Here is a 23,881-nt window from a genome sequence, read left to right as displayed (position 1 = left end):
GTACCCCAGTGAGAGTCAGCACCTTCAGGAGAGGAGGGGGGACCCTGTACCCCAGTGAGAGTCAGCACCTTCAGGAGAGGAGGGAGACCCTGTACCCCAGTGGGAGTCAGCACCTTCAGGTGAGGAGGGGGGATGCTGTACCCCAGTGAGAGTCAGCACCTTCAGGAGAGGGGGGGGTCCCTGTACCCCAGTGAGAGTCAGCACCTTCAGGAGAGGGGGGGGGTCCCTGTACCCCAGTGAGAGTCAGCACCTTCAGGAGAGGAGGGAGACCCTGTACCCCAGTGGGAGTCAGCACCTTCAGGAGAGGAGGGGGGATGCTGTACCCCAGTGAGAGTCAGCACCTTCAGGAGAGGAGGGGGGACCCTGTATCCCAGTGAGAGTCAGCACCTTCAGGAGAGGAGGGACCCTGTATCCCAGTGAGAGTCAGCACCTTCAGGAGAGGAGGGGGTCCCTGTACCCCAGTGAGAGTCAGCACCTTCAGGAGAGGAGGGAGACCCTGTACCCCAGTGAGAGTCAGCACCTTCAGGAGAGGGGGGGTGACCCTGTACCCCAGTGAGAGTCAGCACCTTCAGGAGAGGAGGGGGCCCTGTACCCCAGTGAGAGTCAGCACCTTCAGGAGAGGGGGGGCGACCCTGTACCCCAGTGAGAGTCAGCACCTTCAGGAGAGGAGGGGGGACCCTGTACCCCAGTGAGAGTCAGCACCTTCAGGAGAGGAGGGGGGACCCTGTACCCCAGTGAGAGTCAGCACCTTCAGGAGAGGAGGGGGGACACTGTACCCCAGTCAGCACCTTCAGGAGAGCAGGGGTATAGAAAGGGGGATTGTATTAACAGAGGAACAACTTTCTTTCTCTTCCAGAAAGCTTGTCAATCTCTACGGAGGAAAGGTTGGTGATCCATCTCCTGAACCCAGCGCACTACAACAAGCTGATCCGACCAGCGACCAACAGCTCCCAACTGGTGTCCGTGCAGCTCATGGTATCCTTGGCACAGCTCATCAGTGTGGTGAGTGCACCCGGCCAAATGGGAGCAGGAGGGTGAGAGATTAGCATTCACAGGCAGCCATACTGATACAGGGAGACGCTAGAGAGAGATAGAGACGCACCAGCACACAACACAAAACTCAAACACAAAGGGGGAAGAGCAGAGACGAAGAGGCAATGGAAAGTTTGGTAAAGTTAGTCAAGTAAAGTTTATTTATTAGTGTCGCAAGCAAGCTTACATTCACACTGCAATGAAGTTACTGTGAAAATGCCACACTCTCACTGGGGTACGGGGTCTCTTTCCTCTCTTGAAGGTGCTGACTCTCACTGGGGTACAGGGTCCCACTCCTCTCCTGAAGGTGCTGACTCTCACTGGGGTAAAGGGTCCCCCTCCTCTCCTGAAGGTGCTGACTCTCACTGGGGTAAAGGGTCCCCCTCCTCTCCTGAAGGTGCTGACTCTCACTGGGGTAAAGGGTCCCCCTCCTCTCCTGAAGGTGCTGACTCTCACTGGGGTACGGGGTCTCTTTCCTCTCTTGAAGGTGCTGATTCTCACTGGGGTACAGGGTCCCCCTCCTCTCCTGAAGGTGCTGACTCTCACTGGGGTACGGGGTCTCTTTCCTCTCTTGAAGGTGCTGACTCTCACTGGGGTACAGGGTCCCCCTCCTCTCCTGAAGGTGCTGACTCTCACTGGGGTACGGGGTCTCTTTCCTCTCTTGAAGGTGCTGACTCTCACTGGGGTACGGGGTCTCTTTCCTCTCTTGAAGGTGCTGACTCTCACTGGGGTAAAGGGTCCCCCTCCTCTCCTGAAGGTGCTGACTCTCACTGGGGTACAGGGTCCCCCTCCTCTCCTGAAGGTGCTGACTCTCACTGGGGTACGGGGTCTCTTTCCTCTCTTGAAGGTGCTGACTCTCACTGGGGTACGGGGTCTCTTTCCTCTCTTGAAGGTGCTGGCTCTCACTGGGGTAAAGGGTCCCCCTCCTCTCTTGAAGGTGCTGACTCTCACTGGGGTAAAGGGTCCCCCTCCTCTCCTGAAGGTGATGACTCTCACTGGGGTAAAGGGTCCCCCTCCTCTCCTGAAGGTGATGACTCTCACTGGGGTAAAGGGTCCCCCTCCTCTCCTGAAGGTGATGACTCTCACTGGGGTAAAGGGTCCCCCTCCTCTCCTGAAGGTGCTGACTCTCACTGGGGTAAAGGGTCCCCCTCCTCTCCTGAAGGTGCTGACTCTCACTGGGGTACAGCGCCCCCCTCCTCTCCTGAAGGTGCTGACTCTCACTTGGGTGCAGGGCCCCCCTCCTCTCCTGAAGGTGCTGACTCTCACTGGGGTACAGGGTCCCCCTCCTCTCCTGAAGGTGCTGTTCGGGTACTCTGAGGGAGAATTTAGCACGGCCAATGCACCCCAACCAGCACGTCTTTCGGACTGTGGGAGGAAACCCGAGCACCCGAAGGAAACCCACGCAGACACGGGGAGAACGTGCAGACTCCACACGGACAGTGACCCAAGCCAGGAATCGAACCCGGGTGCCTGCCACTGTGAGGCAGCAGTGCTCACCACCTTTGCCACATACAGTGCTCGATTTGATATCGCGTGTCTGCGTGAGTTTCCTCCGGGTTCTCCGGTTTCATCCCACAGTCCGAAAGACGTGCTGGTTAGGGTGCATTGGCCCGAACAGGCGCCGGAGTGTGGCGACTAGGGGAATTTCACAGTAACTTAGTGTTAAGTTTATTTATTAGTCACAAGTAAGGCTTACATTAACACTGCAATGAAGTTACTGTGAAAATCCCCGAGTTGCCGCACTCCGGCGCCTGTTCGGGTTACACTGAGGGAGAATTTAGCACGGCCAATCCACCCTAACCAGCACGTCTTTCAGACTGTGGGAGGAAACCGGAGGAAACCCACGCAGACACGGGGAGAATGTACAAACTCCACATTTCATTGCAGTGTTAATGTAAGCCTTACTTGTGACTAATAGATAAACTTTAACTTTATCTCCTGTGATGCCAAAGCCATCCCTCCACCTAATGCTTGGGGGAATGGTTAGCGAGTCTGGAGAATGGTTTCCGGGCCTGGAAAATGGTTGCCGGGCCTGGAGGATGGTTAGCGGGCCTGGGGAATGGTCGCCGGGCCTAGGGAATGGTTAGCAGGCCTGGGGAATGGTTAGCGGGTCTAGGGAATGGTTAGCAGGCCTGGGAAATGGTTACCGGGCCTGGGGAATGGTTGACAGGGCTGGGGAATGGTTGTCATGCCTGGGGAATGGTTGGTGGGTCTGGGGAATGGTTGATGGGCCTGGGGAATGGTTAGCGGGTTTGGGAAATGGTTAGCGGGCCTGGGGAATGGTTAGTGGGACTGGGGAATGGTTGCTGGGCCTGGGGAATGGTTGCCGGGCCTGGGGAATGGTTGCCGGGCCTGGGGAATGGTTCGTGGGCCTGGAGAATGGTTAGTGAGCCTGGGGAATGGTTAGTGGGCCTGGGGAATGGTTGCCGGGCCTGGGGAATGGTTAGTGGGCCTGGGGAATGGTTGCCGGGCCTGGGGAATGGTTGCCGGGCCTGGGGAATGGTTGCTGGGACTGACGAATGGTTAGTGGGCCTGGGGAATGGTTATCGGGTCTGGGGAATGGTTAGCAGGTCAGGGAAATGGTTAGCAGGCCTGGGGAATGGTTGCCGGGCCTGGGGAATGGTTAGTGGGCCTGGGGAATGGTTGCCGGGCCTGAGGAATGGTTGCCGGGCCTGGGGAATGGTTTCCGGGCCTGGGGAATGGTAAGCGGGTCTGGGGAATGGTTGCCGGGTCTGATGAATGGTTGCCGGGCCTGGGGAATGGTTTCCGGGCCTGGGGGATGGTTGTCGGGTCTGGAGAATGGTTGCCGCACCTGGGGAATGGTTAGCAGGTCTGGGAAATGGTTAGCAGGCCTAGGAAATGGTTAGGGGGCCTGGGGAATGGTTAGGGGGCCTGGGGAATGGTTAGCGGGCCTGGGGAATTGTTAGCTGGCCTGGGGAATGGTTAGCGGGTCTGGGGAATGGCTAGCGGGCCTGGGGAATGGTTGCCGGGCCTGGGGAATGGTTGTCGGATATGGAGAATGGTTGCTGCGCCTGGGGAGTGGTTAGCGGGTCTGGGAAATGGTTAGCAGGCCTGGGAAATGGTTAGGGGACCTGGGGAATAGTTAGGGGGCCTGGGGAATGGTTAGCGGGCCTGGGGAATTGTTAGCGGGCCTGGGGAATGGTTAGCGGATCTAGGGAATGGTTAGCTGGTCTGGGGAATTGTTAGCGGGCCTGGGGAACAGTTTCCAGGTCTGGGGAATAGTTAGTGGGTCTGGAGAATGGTTGTCAGGTCTGGGGTATGGTTAGCAGGCCTGGGGAATGGTTGCCGGGGCTGGGGAATGGTTGCTGGGCCTGGTGAATGGTTGCCGGGCCTGGGGAATGGTTGCTCATCCTGGGGAATGGTTAGCGGGCCTGGGGAATGGTTAGTGGGCCTGGGGAATGGTTAGCGGGCCTGGGGAATGGTTAGCGGGCCTGGGGAATGATTAGCGGGCCTGGGGAATGGTTAGCTGGTCTGGGGAATGGTTAGCGGGTCTGGGGAATGGTTAGCGGGCCTGGGGAATGGTTAGCGGGCCTGGGGAATGATTAGCGGGCCTGGGGAATGATTAGCGGGCCTGGGGAATGGTTAGCTGGTCTGGGGAATGGTTAGGGGGCCTGGGGAATGGTTAGTGGGCCTGGGGAATGGTTAGCGGGCCTGGGGAATGGTTAGCGGGCCTGGGGAATGATTAGCGGGCCTGGGGAATGGTTAGCTGGTCTGGGGAATGGTTAGCGGGTCTGGGGAATGGTTAGCGGGCCTGGGGAATGGTTTGCAGGTCTTTAGAATGGTTAGCTCGGCCTGGGGAATGGTTGACAGGGCTGGGGAATGGTTAGTGGGTCTGTGGAATGGATAGCGGGCCTGGGCAATGGTTGGCGGGTCTGGGGAATGGTTGATGGGCCTGGGGAATGGTTAGTGGGTCTGGGGGATGGTTAGCAGGTCTGGGGAATGGTTGGCAGGTCTGGGGGATGGTTAGTGGGTCTGGAAAATGGTTGGCAGGGCCTGGGGAATGGTTGGCAGGCCTATCACCACAGCACAACAGACCTTGAGTCGTATCAGACACACACATTATCCATGGGTCTGGAGGATGCATGGCCACAACAGCTCCAGCTGCTAAAATAACTCCCTGATAAACTTATGTCTTTTATCAATCAATGATTGTTGGCTTCTTGTGTTTACAGCACGAACGAGAACAGATAATGACCACCAATGTCTGGCTCACACAGGTCAGTGATACCGTGTCCTCACTGAGAGATAGATTTACTCTGTATCTAACCCCGTGCTGTACCTGTCCTGGGAGTGTTTGATGGGGGACAGTGTAGAGGGAGCTTTACTCTGTATCTAACCCCGTCCTGTACCTGTCCTGGGAGTGTTTGATGGGGACAGTGTAGAGGGAGCTTTACTCTGTATCTAACCCCGTCCTGTACCTGTCCTGGGAGTGTTTGATGGGGACAGTGCAGAGGGAGCTTTACTCTGTATCTAATCCCGTGCTGTACCTGTCCTGGGAGTGTTTGATGGGAACAGTGTAGAGGGAGCTTTAATCTGTATCTAACCCCGTGCTGTCCCTGTCCTGGGAGTGTTTGATGGGGGACAGTGTAGAGGGAGCTTTACTCTGTATCTAACCCGTGCTGTACCTGTCCTGGGAGTGTTTGATGCGGACAGTGTAGAGGGAGCTTTACTCTGTATCTAACCCCGTGCTGTACCTGTCCTGGGGAGTGTTTGATGGGGGACAGTGTAGAGGGAGCTTTACTCTGTATCTAACCCCGTGCTGTTCCTGTCCTGGGAGTGTTTGATGGGGACAGTGTAGCGGGAGCTTTACTCTGTATCTAACCCCGTGCTGTACCTGTCCTGGGAGTGTTTGATGGGGACAGTGTAGAGGGAGCTTGACTCTGTATCTAATGCCGTGCTGTACCTGTCCTGTGAGTGTTTGATGGGGGACAGTGTAGAGGGAGCTTTACTCTGTATCTAACCCCGTGCTGTACCTGTCCTGGGAGTGTTTGATGGGAGTTAATGTAGAGGGATCTTTACTCTGTATCTAACCCCGTGCTGGGAGTCTTTATTGCTGATCTATACCACTCATGGGTGTAACAAATCTTTGCGTTAACAGCTGTTGCTCTGACAGTTCTGTCCCTTTGCCTGAAGCCTGACCTGTTGGGATTTTTGTTCCTGACAGGAATGGAATGATTATCGACTGACCTGGAATCCAGCAGAGTATGAGGGGATCGTAAAGGTTCGCCTCCCGTCCACTCACATCTGGCTGCCTGATGTGGTCCTTTATAACAAGTAGGTAACAGGTTGCTTCACATCAGTGAGGTCCAGAACATCCTTTACCCATTCAGGGGGCTACCTTCTCTATGGCGAGGGGGTAGAAACAGTGCCACTTTATTGCAGAAAAGATTAAATTGAGAGTCAACAGTTGAAGGGCAAGTATATCACAGCAGTGGTCAGTGAGTATGTCCTTGTGTCTGTGGCACTGGTTTACACTCTGGGTTAATGGTTCCAGCCTGGCATGGTACTCGGAATGGTCGTAGGTCGCCTCACTACCTCAACAGCTAGAACTCAGGGGATCACTGTTTAAGAATATGGGGCCGCCTGTTTAAAACAGGCAAATTTCTTTCTCTCAGAGGGTGGCAAGGCAGCACAGTGGTTAGCACTGCTGCCTCACAGCGCCAGGGACCCGGGTTCGATTCCGGCCTCGGGTCACTGTCGGTGTGGAGTCTGCACGTCCTCCCCGTGTCTGCGAGGGTTTCCTCCGGGTGCTCCGGTTTCCTCCCACAGTCCAAAAGATGTGGAGGTTAGGTGGATTGGCCATGCTAAATTGCCCCTTAGTGTCAAAAGATGTGTAGTTACGTGGATTGGCCATACTAAATTGCCCTTTAGTGTCCAAAGATGTGCGGGTTAGGTGGATTGGCCATGCTAAATTGCCCCTTCGGGTCCAAAGATGTGCGGGTTAGGTGGAATGGCCATGCAAAACTGCCCCTTAGTGTCCAAAGATGTGCAGGTTAGATGGATTGGCCATGCTAAATTGCCCATTAGTGTCCAAAGATGCATAGGTTGGGGGATTGGGCATGCTAAATTGTCCCTTAGTGTCCAAAGATATGCAGGTTAGGTGGATTGGCCATGCTAAATTGCCCCTTGGTGTCCAAAGATAAGACCATAAGACCATAAGACATAGGAGCGGAAGTAAGGCCATTCGGCCCATCGAGTCCACTCCACCATTCAATCATGGTTGATTTCAACTCCATTTACCCGCTCTCTCCCCATAGCCCTTAATTCCTCGAGAAATCAAGAATTTATCAATTTCTGTCTTGAAGACGCTCAACGTCTCGGCCTCCACAGCCCTCTGTGGCAATGAATTCCACAGACCCACCACTCTCTGGCTGAAGAAATTTCTCCTCATCTCTGTTCTAAAGTGACTCCCTTTTATTCTAAGGCTGTGCCCCCGCGTCCTAGTCTCCCCTGCTAATGGAAACAACTTCCCTACGTCCATCCTATCTAAGCCGTTCATTATCTTGTAAGTTTCTATTAGATCTCCCCTCAACCTCCTAAACTCCAATGAATACAATCCCACGATCCTCAGACGTTCATCGTATGTCAGGCCTACCATTCCCGGGATCATCCGTGTGAATCTCCGCTGGACCCGCTCCAGTGCCAGTATGTCCTTCCTGAGGTGTGGGGCCCAAAATTGCTCACAGTACTCCAAATGGGGCCTAACCAGTGCTTTATAAAGCCTCAGAAGTACATCCCTGCTTTTGTATTCCAAGCTTCTTGAGATAAATGACAACATTACATTTGCTTTCTTAATTACGGACTCAACCTGCAAGTTTACCTTTAGAGAATCCTGGACTAGGACTCCCAAGTCCCTTTGCACTTTAGCATTATGAATTTTGTCACCGTTTAGAAAATAGTCCATGCCTCTATTCTTTTTTCCAAAGTGCAAGACCTCGCACTTGCCCATGTTGAATTTCATCAGCCACTTCTTGGACCACTCTCCTAAACTGTCTAAATCTTTCTGCAGCCTCCTCACCTCCTCAATACTACCTGCCCCTCCACCTATCTTTGTATCATCGGCAAACTTGGCCAGAATGCCCCCAGTCCCGTCATCTAGATCGTTAATATATAAAGAGAACAGCTGTGGCCCCAACACTGAACCCTGCGGGACACCACTTGTCACCGGTTGCCATTCTGAGAAAGAACCTTTTATTCCAACTCTCTGCCTTCTGTCTGACAGCCAATCGTCAATCCATGTTCGTACCTTGCCTCGAATACCATGGGCCCTTATTTTACTCAGCAGTCTCCCGTGAGGCACCTTGTCAAAGGCCTTTTGGAAGTCAAGATAGATAACATCCATTGGCTCTCCTTGGTCTAACCTATTTGTTATCTCTTCAAAGAACTCTAACAGGTTTGTCAGGCACGACCTCCCCTTACTAAATCCATGCTGACTTGTCCTAATCCGACCCTGCACTTCCAAGAATTTAGAAATCTCATCCTTAACGATGGATTCTAGAATTTTGCCAACAACTGAGGTTAGGCTAATTGGCCTATAATTTTCCATCTTTTTTCTTGTTCCCTTCTTGAACAGTGGGGTTACAACAGCGATTTTCCAATCCTCTGGGACTTTCCCTGACTCCAGTGACTTTTGAAAGATCATAACTAACGCCTCCACTATTTCTTCAGCTATCTCCTTTAGAACTCTAGGATGTAGCCCATCTGGGCCCGGAGATTTATCAATTTTCAGACCTTTTAGTTTCTCTAGCACTTTCTCCTTTGTGATGGCAACCATATTCATAGGTTAGGTGGATTGGCCATGCTAAATTGCCCGTTAGTGTCCAAAGATGTACTGGTTAGGGCGATTGGCCATGGTAAATTGCCCCTTAGTGTCCAAAGATGTGTGGGTTAGGTGGATTGGCCATGCTAAATTGCCCCTTAGTGTCCAAAGATGCATAGGTTAGGTGGATTGGCAACACTAAATTGTCCCTTAGTGTCAAAAGATGTGTAGTTATGTGGATTGGCCATACTAAATTGTCCTTTAGTGTCCAAAGATGTGCAGGTTAGGTGGATTGGCCATGCTGAATTGTCCCTTAGTGTCCAAAGATGTGCAGGTTAGGTGGACTGGCCATGCAAAGTTGCCCCTTAGTGTCCAAAGATGTGTAGGTTAGGTGGATTGGCCATGCTAAATTGCCCCTTAGTGTCCAAAGATGTGTAGGTTAGGTGGATTGGCCATGCTAAACTTTAAACTGCTCCAAATAAAGACTTTCATGTGCTAAGTGCTTTGAGGTTTCCCGAGGTTGTGAAAGGTATGGTCGTCTTCATTTCCTGCAACGCTGTTGCTCTTTGCTCCCCCTGCAGCGCTGATGGCACGTACGAGGTCTCCTTCTACTCCAACGCGGTGGTCTCGCACGATGGCAGTGTCTTCTGGCTGCCCCCCGCCATCTACAAGAGCGCCTGCAAGATCGAGGTCAAGCACTTCCCCTTCGACCAGCAGAACTGCACCCTCAAGTTCCGCTCCTGGACCTACGACCGCACCGAGATCGACCTGGTGCTGCGCTCCGACGTGGCCAGCCTGGACGACTTCACGCCGAGCGGCGAGTGGGACATCGTGGCGCTGCCGGGGCGGCGTAACGAGAACGCGGACGATCACACCTACGTGGACATCACCTACGACTTCATCATCCGGAGGAAGCCCCTCTTCTATACCATCAACCTCATCATCCCCTGCATGCTCATCACCTCTCTGGCCATCCTGGTCTTCTACCTGCCCTCCGACTGCGGCGAGAAGATGACCCTCTGCATCTCCGTGCTGCTGGCCCTCACCGTCTTCCTCCTCCTAATCTCCAAGATCGTGCCCCCCACCTCGCTGGATGTGCCACTCATGGGCAAGTACCTGATGTTCACCATGGTGCTGGTCACCTTCTCCATCGTCACCAGTGTGTGCGTGCTCAACGTCCATCACCGCTCGCCCACCACCCACACCATGCCCCTCTGGGTCCGCCTGGTGTTCCTGGACAAGCTGCCCGCCCTCCTCCTCATGAAGCAGCCCAGGAACAACTGCGCCAAGCAGAGGCTGCGGCAGCAGAGGGTCAGGATGGCGGCACCGGGAGGAGGTGGAGGAGGAGGAGGCAGGTGGCTCCCGCCCAGGAGCGGTGGCAAGCCCTGCACATGCCACGCCAACCAGGCCAGCGGGCGTGGCTACGGGCCGAGGTGCGTGGAGCTGCCGGAAGGCATCAACGGGGTGCGGGACCATTGGGCAAAGACGTCACGCGGGCAACTCTGCAGCCACAGGATCGAAGACGCGATGGAGGGAGTGGAATTCATCGCTGATCACATGCAGAACGAGGACGGAGATCAAAGCGTGAGTGTGCTGTCCTCGTCACTGAACAGAAATTGGGGCGGCACGGGGTCACAGTGGTTAGCACTGCTACCTCACAGCGCCAGGGACCTGGGTTCACTGTCTGTGTGGAGTCTGCACGTTCTCCCCATGTTGCGTGGGTTTCCTCCGGGTGCTCCAGTTTCTTCCCACACTCCAAAGATGTGCGGGTTAGGTTGATTGGCCGTGCTAAATTGAACCTTAGTGTCCAAATATCTGCAGATTAGGGAGATTGGCTATGCTAAATTGCCCCTTTAGTGTCCAAAGATGTGCAGATTAGATGGATTGGCCATGCTAAATTGCCCTTTAGTGTCCAAAGATGTGCAGATTAGGTGGATTGGCCATGCTAAATTGCCCTTTAGTGTCCAAAGATGTGCAGATTAGATGGATTGGCCATGCTAAATTGCCCTTTAGTGTCCAAAGATGTGCGGATCAGTTGGATTGGCCATGCTAAATTGCCCCTTAGTGTCCAAAAATGTGCAGGTTAGGTGGATTGGCCATGCTAAATTGCTCCTTAGATGTGCGGGTTGGGTGGATTGGCCATGTTAAATTGCCCCTTAGTATCCAAAGATGTGCGGGTTAGGTGGATTGGCCATGCTAAATTGCCCCTTAGTGTCCAAAGACGTGCTGGTTAGGGTGCATTGGTTGTGCTAAATTCTCCCTCAGTGTACCCGAACAGGCACTGGAGTGTGGCGACTCGGGGATTTTCACAGTAACTTCATTGCAGTGTTAATGTAAGCCTACTTGTGACTAATAAATAAATAAATTGGGGTTCAAGCGGTTTAGGCTGCAACTCCTTAAAAACATCGGCCCCTTGCGCACCTCCCCCTCTCCACCTCCCTTCCCTCTTTCTCCCCCAACCCCACCTCTGCTGGGCCAGCTTTCTCACCATCAAATTCTAGAATCTCCCAATCTTACAGAAGCTGGCCATTCAGCCCCACTGTGCCTGTGCTGGCTCCCTGAAAGTGCAATTGTTGAATAGAACCCCTTCGGTGAAGTAGTCATCCTGTCCATCGAGTCTGCGCCAACACTCCGACAGCCTTGTTCTATCTCCGTAACACCACACATTTACCTAGCGAATCCCCCTAACCCACACATCTTTGGACACGAAGGGGCAATTTAACATGGCCAATCCACCTAACCTACACATATTTGGACACTCAGGGGCAATTTAGCATGGCCAATCACCCTAACCTGCACATCTTTGGGCACTAAGGGGCAATTTAGCATGGTCAATCCACCTAACCTGCACATCTTTGGACACTAAGGGGCAATTTAGCACGGCCAATCCACCTAACCTACACATCTTTGGACACTAAGGGGCAATTTAACATGGTCAATCCCCCTCATGTGTGCATCTTTGGACATGCAGGGGCTATTTAGCATGGCCAAAGAACAAAGAACAATACAGCACAGGAACAGGCCCTTCGGCCCCCCAAGCCCGCGCCGCTCCCTGGTCCAAACTAGACCATTCTTTTGTATCCCTCCATTCCCACTCCGTTCATGTGGCTATCTAGATAAGTCTTAAACATTCCCAGTGTGTCCGCCTCCACCACCTTGCCCGGCAGCGCATTCCAGGCCCCCACCACCCTCTGTGTAAAATACGTCCTTCTGATATCTGTGTTAAACCTCCCCCCCTTCACCTTGAACCTATGACCCCTCGTGAATGTCACCACTGACCTGGGAAAAAGCTTCCCACCGTTCACCCTATCTATGCCTTTCATAATTTTATACACCTCTATTAGGTCTCCCCTCATCCTCCGTCTTTCCAGGGAGAACAACCCCAGTTTACCCAATCTCTCCTCATAACTAAGCCCTTCCATACCAGGCAACATCCTGGTAAACCTCCTCTGCACTCTCTCCAAAGCCTCCAAGTCCTTCTGGTAGTGTGGCGACCAGAACTGGGCGCAGTATTCCAAATGCGGCCGAACCAACGTTCTATACAACCGCAACATCAGACCCCAACTTTTATACTCTATGCCCCGTCCTATAAAGGCAAGCATGCCATATGCCTTCTTCATTACCTTCTCCACCTGTGCCGTCACCTTCAAGGATCTGTGGACTTGCACACCCAGGTCCCTCTGCGTATCTACACCCTTTATGGTTCTGCCATTTATCGTATAGCTCCCCGCTACGTTAGTTCTACCAAAATGCATCACTTCGCATTTATCAGGATTGAACTCCATCTGCCATTTCTTTGCCCAAATTTCCAGCCTATCTATATCATTCTGTAGCCTCTGACAATGCTCCTCACTATCTGCAAGTCCTGCCAATTTTGTGTCGTCCGCAAACTTACTGATCACCCCAGTTACACCTTCTTCCAGTTGTTTATATAAATCACAAACAGCAGAGGTCCCAATACAGAGCCCTGCGGAACACCACTAGTCACAGGCCTCCAGCCGGAAAAAGACCCTTCCACTACCACCCTCTGTCTTCTGTGACCAAGATGTGGAGATGCCGGCGTTGGACTGGAGTGAACACAGTAAGAAGTCTCACAACACCAGGTTAAAGTACAACAGGTTTATTTGGTAGCAAATACCATAAGCTTTCAGAGCGCTGCTCCTTCGTCAGATGGAGTGGAAATGTGCTCTCAAACAGTGCACAGAGACACAAAATCAAGTTACAGAATACTGATTAGAATGCGAATCCCTAAAGCCAGCCAGGTCTTAAAGGTACAGACAATGTGGGTGGAGGGAGCATTAAACACAGGTTAAAGAGATGTGTATTGTCTCCAGACAGAACAGCTAGTGAGATTCTGCAAGTCCAGGAGGCAAGCTGTGGGGGTTACTGATAATGTGACATAAATCCAACATCCCGGTTTAGGCCGTCCTCATGTGTGCGGAACTTGGCTATCATACGATATCATATGATAGCCAAGTTCCACACACATGAGGACGGCCTAAACCAGGATGTTGGATTTATGTCACATTATCAGTAACCCCCACAGCTTGCCCCCTGGACTTGCAGAATCTCAGTAGCTGCTCTGTCTGGAGACAATACACATCTCTTTAACCTGTGTTTAATGCTCCCTCCACCCACATTGTCTGTACCTTTAAGACCTGGTTGGCTGTAGAGATTCGCATTCTAATCAGTATTCTGTAACTTGACTTTGTGTCTCTGTGCCCTGTTTGAGAGCACATTTCCACTCCATCTGACGAAGGAGCAGCGCTCCGAAAGCTTATGGTATTTGCTACCAAATAAACCTGTTGTACTTTAATCTGGTGTTGTGAGACTTCTTTCTGTGACCAAGCCAGTTCTCCACCCATCTAGTCACCTCCCGCTTTATCCCATGAGATCCAACCTTTTGCACCAATCTACCATGAGGGCCAATCCACCTAACCTACACATCTTTGGACTGTGGGAGGAAACCAGTGCACCCGGAGGAAACCCACGCAGACACGGGGAGAACGTGCAAACTCCACATTCCCAACTGAGGGAGTTGGAGAGGAATTTTGCCAAATATTTTCTTCTTCCTTGGACCTGGGTTTTCGTAACCTCTCCTGGGTGGTCCAGGGGAGGAGAGTCTAGTCCTGGTGCGCCCGCTTATGTTTCTGTGAGGCAGGTGACAGATCAGCTGTCCTCTCAGTATCCAAGTTTTGATTTGATTTATTATTGTCACGTGTATTGGGCTATGGTGAAAAGTATTGTTTCTTGCGCGTGATACAGACAATGCATACTATTCATAGAGAAAGAAAGGAGAGGGTGCAGAATGTAGTGTTACAGTCATAGCTAGGGTGTAGAGAAAGATCAACTTAATGCGATGTAGGTCCATTCAAAAGTCTGACAGCAGCAGGGAAGAAGCTGTTCTTGAGTCGGTTGGTACGTGACCTCAGACTATTGTATCCTTTTCCCGATGGAAGAAGGTGGAAGAGAGAATGTCCGGGGTGCGTGGGGTCCTTGATTATGCTGGCTGCTTTGCTGAGGCAGCGGGAAGTGTAGACGGAGTCAATGGATGGGAGGCTGGTTTGCGTGATGGACTGGGCTACATTCACAACGCAAGATATTTGGATAACTGAAGGGAAAGTTTATTTGTTAGTGTCACAAGTAGGCTTACATTAACACTGCAATGAAGTTACTGTGAAAATCCCCTGGTCGCCACACTTGGATACACTGAGGGAGAATTTAGCACGGCCAATTCACCTAACCAAGGGGGCCCAGGAAGTAGGAATGATGGGGGAAAAAACCCCTTGTAAATGTCAAAAGGTCAGCCGGTTGTAGAAGGGAATTTAAGAAAAAAGCAAAGTGGGGTGTTCCACAGTCTGGGAAAGCAGGAGTGAGGATAAGGGGGAAAGCAGGGAATGAAGAGAGAACGGCCAGCATTGGTGGAAAGGCAAGTGACACCAGAGGATGTGAGAGTTTTTCCAGGGAATAGTGGAGGTTTTTGACAAAGGAATCGCAGTGGATGCTGTGTATATGGGCATTCTGAAGGCACTGGATGGGGAATCCACATGGGAGGCTACAATCAAGGGCATTAAAAGGAAGTGTGAAGAGAGGGATGGGGAGGAGAGGTCAGAAAGCAGGGGCTGAGTTAATGGAACCGGTGTCAGAGACCGCAGGGCCACAGCACTTAAAATATTCATCAATAACCCACGGCCATAAGACCAAGCAGTTGTAACACATTGAGTCCTTCTCCAGCAGGTAGCATCCTCGCCTGGGTCAGGAGATCCTGGCCTCCTGCTCCACAGTGGAGCGCAAGATTGAGGTGGACATTACCAGTGCAGTACTGAGGGGGTGGTGGGGGGGGGGAGGAGCAGAGAGGTTCTCTTGGATGAGAGATTAAACTGAGGCCCTGTTTGGCCTAGCAGGCGGCCATGAACTGGTCCAGGGCTGCTGTATCAGGGAGTTTCTCCCCAGTCATAGAATCCCTATAGTGCAGGAGGCCATTCAGCCCATCAAGTCTGCACCGACCACAATCCCACCCAGGCCCTATCCCCATTACCCCACACATTTACCCTAGCCAGTCCCCATGACACTAAGGGGCAATTTATCACGGCCAATCCACCTAACCCGCACATCTTTGGACTGTGGGAGGAAACCGGAACACCCGGAGGAAACCCACACAGACACGGGGAGAATGTGCAAACTCTACACAGCGACCCAAGGCCAGAATTGGACCCGGGTCTTTGGCGCTGTGAGGCAGCAGTGCTAACCACTGTGCCACCATATGATCAATTCTTAGCCGTCAACCACTGCCGACACGGTGGCAGAGTGGTTAGCACTGCTGCCTCACAGCACCAGAGACCTGGGTCACGTGTGTGGAGTATGCATGTTCTCTGTCTGCATGGGTTTCCTCCCACATTCCAAAAAACGTGCTGATTAGGTTGATTGGCTATGCTAAATTGACCCATGTCAGGGGGATTAGCAGGGTTAAACATGTGGGATTATGGGAATAGGACCTGGGTGGGATTGTGGTCAGTACAGACTTGATGGGATGAATGGCCTCCTTCTGCACTGTAGGGATCCTATGTCACCAAAAGCAGATTGTGCAGCCAGAGCTAGTCACACATTGTATAGCGTGTAGAATCTTGCTGTGTAATGATGCTGCTTTTCCCACGATACCACAGCGAATATGCCTCGATTGGGGGGAACGGCACTCTGGGATGTCCCGAGGTGCTTTATAAATGCAAATTCTTCTGCTCTTTCAGGTGGTTGAGGATTGGAAATATGTAGCCATGGTGGTCGATCGCCTCTTCCTCTGGATCTTCGTGGTGGTGTGCGTGTTTGGGACCACCGGGATGTTTCTCCAGCCACTCTTCCAGAACCTGAGGTTCAAGAAGTTAATCTCGTTCATGGGTCCGGAAGAGGAGTAGAAGTCGAAGCCCCCACAAGGTCTCCCCTCCCGCTCTCACTCTGAAAATACAATTTTAGGTAAAAGCTCTCGGACTTACCCACTCCCCACCACCCGATTGGGCCTACCGCACAGACTGTCCAGGCTCTGGTGCCAACATTGGACTCCCTTGAACAATGGACAAGTGAGGGAGGTGGAGGAGGGCAGTTGGCGCCCAGCCTCCACACCCAACAGCTTAGCTAATGGCACCCATAGGAGAACCATATGACCTTTCATGGGCTCTCCCAAGGTGAATTTAGTCAGGATTTATCTCCCAACCTCTCAACTTCCCACCAGGAGAAATGCTCACTCAGGGAGGCCACCTTTGTTGATAATAGGGAAATTCACATACAGGTACAGTCAGCAAGGGAAGCCCAGGATATTGCTGTAAGCTTCACTCTGTATCTAACCCCCGTTGCTGTTCCTGTCCTGGGAGTGTTTGATGGGGACAGTGCAGAGGGAGCTTTACTCTGTATCTAACTCCATGCTGTACCTGTTCTGGGAGTGTTTGATGGGGACAGTGTAGAGGGAGCTTCACTCTGTATCTAGCTCCGTGCTGTACCTGTCCTGGGAGTGTTTGATGGGGGCAGTGTTGAGGGTAGCATTACTCTGTATCCAACCCGTGCTGTACCTGTCCTGGGAGTGTTTGATGGGGGACAGTGTAGAGGGAGCTTTACTCTGTATCCAACCCGTGCTGTACCTGTCCTGGGAGTATTTGATGGCGATAATGTAGAACGAGCTGTACTCTGTATCTAACCCCGTTGCTGTTCCTGTCCTGGGAGTGTTTGATGGGGACAGTGTAGAGGGAGCTTTACTCTGTATCTAACCCCATGCTGTACCTGTCCTGGGAGTGTTTGATGGGGGACAGTGTAGAGGGAGCTTTACTCTGTATCTAATCCCGTGCTGTACCTGTCCTGGGAGTGTTTGATGGGGGACAGTGTAGAGGGAGCTTTACTCTGTATCTAACCCCGTGCTGTACCTGTCCTGGGAGTGTTTGATGGGGACAGTGTAGAGGGAGCTTTACTCTGTATCTAACCCCGTGCTGTACCTGTCCTGGGAGTGTTTGATGGGGGACAGTGTAGAGGGAGCTTTACTCTGTATCTAATCCCGTGCTGTACCTGTCCTGGGAGTATTTGATGGCGATAATGTAGAGGGAGCTTTACTCTGTATCTAATCCCGTGCTGTACCCGTCCTGGGAGTATTTGATGGCGATAATGTAGAGGGAGCTTTACTCTGTATCAAACACTCCCAGGACAGGTACACACGAGGTTAGATACGATGTTCTCGAAATGTTCTGACCATATCACCATTAGTCTCTAAAATGTCCTACAGATAATTATGTAGCTCTTTTTAGTACACCACACGTTGGGACCCTCTGTACGCCTTGCAATGTGTGCTGGGGTTGGGGGTGCATCCCCAATATATTCCCTCTCAATCAATATGATTTTTCCGCCTTTGTTCTCCATCATGTTCCCGAGCGTGTCCAAATTAGACGGCGGCAGCGGCCATTCTGTTCAATACTGAAAAGAATATTTCCTGCCCCTCGAGTCCCGAACTCACAGAAAATACATCCTTGCAGATTAACAGGTAAATTGAGCCAACGATTCATAGAATCCCTACAGGGCAGAAGGAGGCCATTCGGCCCATCGAGCCCGCACCGGCCACAATCCCACCCAGGCCCCATCCCCTTAACCCCACGTATTAGTCCCGCTGACACGAAGGGCCAATCCACCTAACCTGCACATCTTTGGAGTGTGGGAGGAGACCGGAGCGCCCGGAGGAAACCCACGCGGACACGGGGAGAAGGTGCAAAACTCCACACAGTGACCCGAGGCCGGAATTGAACCTCGGTCCCTGGCGCTGTAAGGCAGAAGTGCTAACCCACTGTGCCGCCCCCTGTCATGGGGAAGCTAAAGGCGGCAGGAGGTTATTCAGCCCCCAGCGTGCCCCACCGCTCGAGATCAATTGTGTCCGAGCTGTCCCTCAACTCCATTCCCCATCTCTCTACTTCAGCCCTTCCCTTACTCCATACGCCTCAATATCCAACCCAATAAAAATCTATTGATTTCAACTGTACTAAATTTAAATTGGCTCTACACAGCCGTGTGTGTGTGGGGGGTGAGTTTACCAGATTGTCACCAACCTGTGAATCTGAAACTGCTTCCGCCACTGAAGGGCCCAGTTTTGATGTTAAGGTTACGGATTCCCCCCCCCCCCCGACTTGGGTGAAAACGTCGATGGGTGGGTGAGTAAGTTTGCAGACGACACAAAGATAAGGTGGAGTTATGGATAGTGTAGAAGGTTGTCAAAGGATACAGCTGGATATGGATCAGCTGTAGATAGGGGCGGAGAAATGACGTTTAATCCCGGCAAGTGAGAGGCGCTGCACTTTGGGAGATCAAATGTTAAGGGCAAGTATACAGTTAATGGCAGGACCCCGAACACCACTGATGTACAGGGGGATCCTGGGGTTCAAGTCCATAGCTCCCTGAAAGTGGCCACACAAGTAGATAGGGTGGTGAAGAAGGCAGATTGTCTTTATTGGTCGGGGCATCGAATAAAAGAGTCAGAATGTTGCAGCTTTATAAAACTTTGGTTAGGCCGCACTTTTAAGAACATTGCGTTCAATTCTGGTCGCCACATTTACAGGAAGGATGTGGAGGCTTTGGAGAGGGTGCAGAGATTTGCTGCCTGGATTAGAGGGTGTGAGCTTTAAGGAGAGGCTGGACAAACTAGGGTTGTTTTCTCTGGAGTGGCGGAGGCTGAGGGGGGAGACCTGATAGAAGTCAGTAAAATTAAGAGGCATAGATAGGGTTGACAGTCAGAATCTTCTCCCCTAGAGTTGAAATGTCTAATACTAGGGGGCATGCAATTAAGGTGAGAGGGGGGAAAGTTCAAAGGAGATGTGAGGGGTACGTTTTTTTACACAGGGAGTGGTGGGTGTCTGGAACGCGCTGCCAGTGGGGTTGGTGGAGGCAGATACGATAGGGACATTTAAGAGGCTTTTAGATAGGCACATGAATATGCAAGGATTGGAGGGATATGGAGCAAGGACAAGCAGAAGGGATTTGTTTAATTTGGCGTCATGTACAGCACTACATGATGGGCCGAAGGGCCTGTTACTGTTCTACATACTTACCCATGAACGCCTTCAGTCTACAGCGTGCAGCCTACCCCCCGGGCTAATTCAGCAATCACTGGATACCGACACGCCCAATTCCAGCGATGACACAACTTGCCGCGCTGGTCCCTCGCCCAGAGAGGGAACACTGTTTGTTCAGCACGAGATGCAAGTCTATTGAGCCCCCCTCCCCATCACCCAGCCCCAGACTTATCTGCTCTCCCCAGTGGGTATCAGCCCAAAGTCTTTGAGCTCCCACTCGAGTGAATCAGAATAGAATCCCTACAGTGCAGAAGGAGGCCATTCGGTCCATTGAGTCTGCACCCACCCAGGCCCTATCCCTGCAACCCCACTCATTTACCCTGCTAATCCCCCTAACCTGCACATCTTTGGACACTAAGGGGCAATTTAGCACAGCCAATCCATCTAACCTACACATCGTTCGGACTGCGGGAGGAAACCGGAGCACCTGGAGGAAACCCACGCTGATACGGGGAGAATGTGCAAACTCCAACAGAGTGAGCCAAGTCAGGAATCGAACCCGGGTCCCTGGCGCTGAGGCAGCAGTGCTAACCCACTGTGCCACGCAGAGATCACATGTGAGGCTGGGAGTTGGGTGGCGATCTGGAGAAATGCTTGCCCCAGCTGTCTGCTGCCCGGCACGTGTTAACCGGAGTGGCAGGCCCAGATAGTTCACAGCGTTGGTTCATGTGTCTTTTTTGTGTGTTAAATAAAGTGTTGTTTGTAAAACGTAACAAGATTGATTTAAAAACATTTCTTTCTCTCATTAACTAGTCTGCAATAATAAAACACACGATGTACCTGTCCTGGGAGTGTTTGATGGGGACAGTGTGGAGGGAGCTTTACTCTGTATCGAACCCCGTGCTGTACCTGTCCTGGGAGTGTTTGATGGGGACAGTGTAGAGGGAGCTTTCTCTGTATCTAACCCTGTGCTGTTCCTGTCCTGGGAGAGTTTGATAAGGACAGTGTAGAGGGAGCTTTACTCTGTATCTAACCCCGTGCTGTTCCTGTCCTGGGAGTGTTTGATGGGGGACAGTGTAGAGGGAGCTTTACTCTGTATCTAACCCCGTGCTGTACCTGTCCTGGGAGAGTTTGATGGGGGACAGTGTAGAGGGAGCTTTACTCTGTATCTAACCCCGTGCTGTACCTGTCCTGGGACTGTTTGATGGGGACAGTGTAGAGGGAGCTTTACTCTGTATCTAACCCCGTGTTGTACCTGTCCTGGGAGTGTTTGATGGGGACAGTGTAGAGGGAGCTTTACTCTGTATCTAACCCCGTGCTGTACCTGTCCTGGGAGTGTTTGATGGGGACAGTGTAGAGGGAGCTTTACTCTGTATCTAACCCCATGCTGTACCTGTCCTGGGAGTGTTTGATGGGGACAGTGTAGAGGGAGCTTTACTCTGTATCTAACCCCATGCTGAATGTGAATGCTGGGTGCCAGGAAGTGAGGGGTTGAATTCCCCTGCATAAATGTCTCGTTCCTCAATGGCTGCACAATAAAATCTCAAGCGAAAAATATTTGTTTAGAAGGTACATGAAGTGGAGCAAAGCTTCAACAGCCAACTTGGAAGAGTACATCACAAGTGTCCAAACTCTGTACAGCAGTCTTGAGAAAAGGAGGAGCAGCTCCAATCACCAGACCTGATTGAACAAATCCATCAACTGATTTCCCCCAGTACGCCAGGCCTGTAGGCCTTCCCCCATGTCCAAAGTACGCCAGGACTGCCGACCTTTTCCCATGTACACAGTACGCCAGGACTGCCGACCTTTTCCCATGTCCACAGTACGCCAGGACAGCCAACCTTTTCCCATGTCCACAGTACGCCAGGACTGTAGGCCTTCCCCCATGTCCACAGAACGCCAGGACTGTAGGCCTTCCCCATGTACACAGTACGCCAGGACTGTAGGCCTTCCCCCATGTCCACAGTACGCCAGGACTGTAGGCCTTCCCCCATGTCCACAGTACGCCAGGACTGTAGGCCATCCCCCATGTCCACAGAACGCCAGGACTGCCGACCTTCCCCATGTCCACAGAACGCCAGGACTGCCGACCTTCCCCATGTCCACAGAACGCCAGGACTGTAGGCCTTCCCCATGTACACAGTACGCCAGGACTGTAGGCCTTCCCCCATGTCCACAGTACGCCAGGACTGTAGACCTTCCCCCATGTACACAGTACGCCAGGACTGTAGGCCTTCCCCCATGTCCACAGTACGCCAGGACTGTAGGCCATCCCCCATGTCCACAGAACGCCAGGACTGCCGACCTTCCCCATGTACACAGTACGCCAGGACTGTAGACCTTCCCCATGTACACAGTACGCCAGGACTGTAGGCCTTCCCCCATGTCCACAGTACGCCAGGACTGTAGACCTTCCCCATGTACACAGTACGCCAGGACTGTAGACCTTCCCCATGTACACAGTACGCCAGGACTGCCGACCTTCCCCATGTCCACAGTACGCCAGGACTGTAGACCTTCCCCCATGTCCACAGAACGCCAGGACTGTAGACCTTCCCCCATGTCCACAGAACGCCAGGACTGTAGGCCTTCCCCCATGTCCACAGTACGCCAGGACTGTAGGCCTTCCCCCATGTCCACAGTACGCCAGGACTGTAGACCTTCCCCCATGTCCACAGAACGCCAGGACTGTAGGCCTTCCCCCATGTCCACAGAACGCCACGACTGCCGACCTTTTCCCATGTCCACAGTACGCCAGGACTGTAGGCCTTCCCCCATGTCCACAGTACGCCAGGACTGTAGACCTTCCCCCATGTCCACAGAACGCCAGGACTGTAGGCCTTCCCCCATGTCCACAGTACGCCAGGCCTGTAGGCCTTCCCCCATGTCCACAGAACGCCAGGACTGTAGGCCTTCCCCCATGTCCACAGTACGCCAGGACTGTAGGCCTTCCCCCATGTCCACAGTACGCCACGACTGCCGACCTTTTCCCATGTCCACAGTACGCCACGACTGCAGATCAAAGCTTACCCGCTGAAGATCTCACAGAAACTTATCAAATTCTAACAGGGTAGATTCAGACAGAATGTTCCCGATGGTGGGGGGAGTCCAGAACTAGGGGTTCACAGTAAGAAGCCTCACAACACCAGGTTAAAGTCCAACAGGTTTATTTGGAATCACAAGCTTTCGGAGCGCTGCTCCTTCATCAGGTGAGTGGGAGTTGGATTCACAAACAGGGCTTATATAGACAGTCTTTCTGTGCCATGTTTGTATAACCTCAGTTATTGTGACCTGCGATGGCCATGTCCACGTATTACATTTATTTTGGAACGTTTAATCAGCAGTCCTTCATGTGGAAGCTTTTCTCTCACAATCATCTTGCTAAAAACTTTGATTTTTACCTTGGGAGAATGGGGTGAGCGAGCAGTTAAAAGAGTGAAAATCGCCCCCAATGCTGCCTGTTACTCGTCAGAAACTGACTCTGACAGAAAATACATCTGCTGGAAATAGGCAAGTTCCTCATTAATAAATGCAAATTGGTGTGCTGTGATGTATTTGATTTGATTTATTATTGTCACATGTATTAGTATACAGTGAAAAGTATTGTTTCTTGCGCGCTATACAGACAAACTCTCCGCTCACCTGATGAAGGAGCGGTGCTCCCAAAGCTTGTGATTCCAAATAAACCTGTTGGACTTTAACCTGGTGTTGTGAGACTTCTTACTGTGCCCACCCCAGTCCAACGCCGGCATCTCCACGTTAGGGGTTATAGTTGGAGGATAAGGGCTAAACCTTTTAGGACTGAGGTGAGGAGAAATTTCTTCACCCAGAGGGTGGTGAATGTGTGGAATTCACTACCACAGAAAGTAGTTGAGGCCAAAACGTCGTGTGATTTCACTTAGGAATTATCTATGGCCCAGTGGGTTAGCACTGCTGCCTCATACTGCCAGGGACCCGGGTTCGATTCCTGGCTTGAGTCACTGTCTGTGAGGAGTCTGCACGTTCTCCCTGTGTCTGCGTGGGTTTCCTCCGGGTGCTCCGGTTTCCTCCCACAGTTCAAGAGATGTGCTGGTTAGGGTACATTGGCCATGCTAAATTCTCCCTCAGTGTTACCCAAACAGGCGCCGGAGTGTGGCGACTAGGGGAATTTCGCAGTAACTTCATTGCGGTGTTAATGTAAGCCGACTTGTGACACAAGTAAAGAAATTTAAACCTTAGATACAAGTCTCTGGGGCTAAAGGGATATGGGGCGAAGGGGGGGGGGGGAGAAAAGCAGGATATTGAATTTGATGATCAGCCATGATCAAAATGAATGGCGGAGCAGGCTCAAAGGGCCGAATGGCCTCCTCAGAGACCATAGATGCTGGAAGGATGGTCCTGATGGTGGGGGGTGTCCAGAACCAGGGGGTCACAGTCTGAGGATTCGGGGGAGACCATTTAGGACGGAGGTGAGGAGACATTTCTTCACCCGGTGAGCCTGTGGAATTCATTCCCACAGGAAGTAGTTCATTCCAAAACATTGAATGTATTCAAGAGGCGG

The 23,881-nt window shown here is 52.1% G+C and overlaps 1 protein-coding gene across 1 annotated transcript; it reads left to right on the top strand.

Moving 5' to 3' along the window:
- The first annotated feature begins 957 nt into the window (after nt 1–957).
- Nucleotides 958–16,221, top strand: LOC144485833 (neuronal acetylcholine receptor subunit beta-2-like). Its single transcript, XM_078203906.1, has 5 exons — nt 958–1,002; nt 5,226–5,270; nt 6,218–6,327; nt 9,394–10,396; nt 16,057–16,221. The coding sequence occupies exons 1-5, from the start codon at nt 973–975 to the stop codon at nt 16,219–16,221; spliced, it is 1,353 nt and encodes a 450-aa protein (XP_078060032.1). The 5' UTR covers nt 958–972.
- Nucleotides 16,222–23,881: the final 7,660 nt, after the last annotated feature.

This window comes from Mustelus asterias, unplaced genomic scaffold, assembly GCF_964213995.1.
Source record: "Mustelus asterias unplaced genomic scaffold, sMusAst1.hap1.1 HAP1_SCAFFOLD_229, whole genome shotgun sequence".
In the NCBI taxonomy this organism is placed as follows: domain Eukaryota; kingdom Metazoa; phylum Chordata; class Chondrichthyes; order Carcharhiniformes; family Triakidae; genus Mustelus; species Mustelus asterias.
The sequence above is the reverse complement of the archived record's forward strand: the minus strand, read 5'-3'. Positions and strand labels throughout refer to the sequence as shown.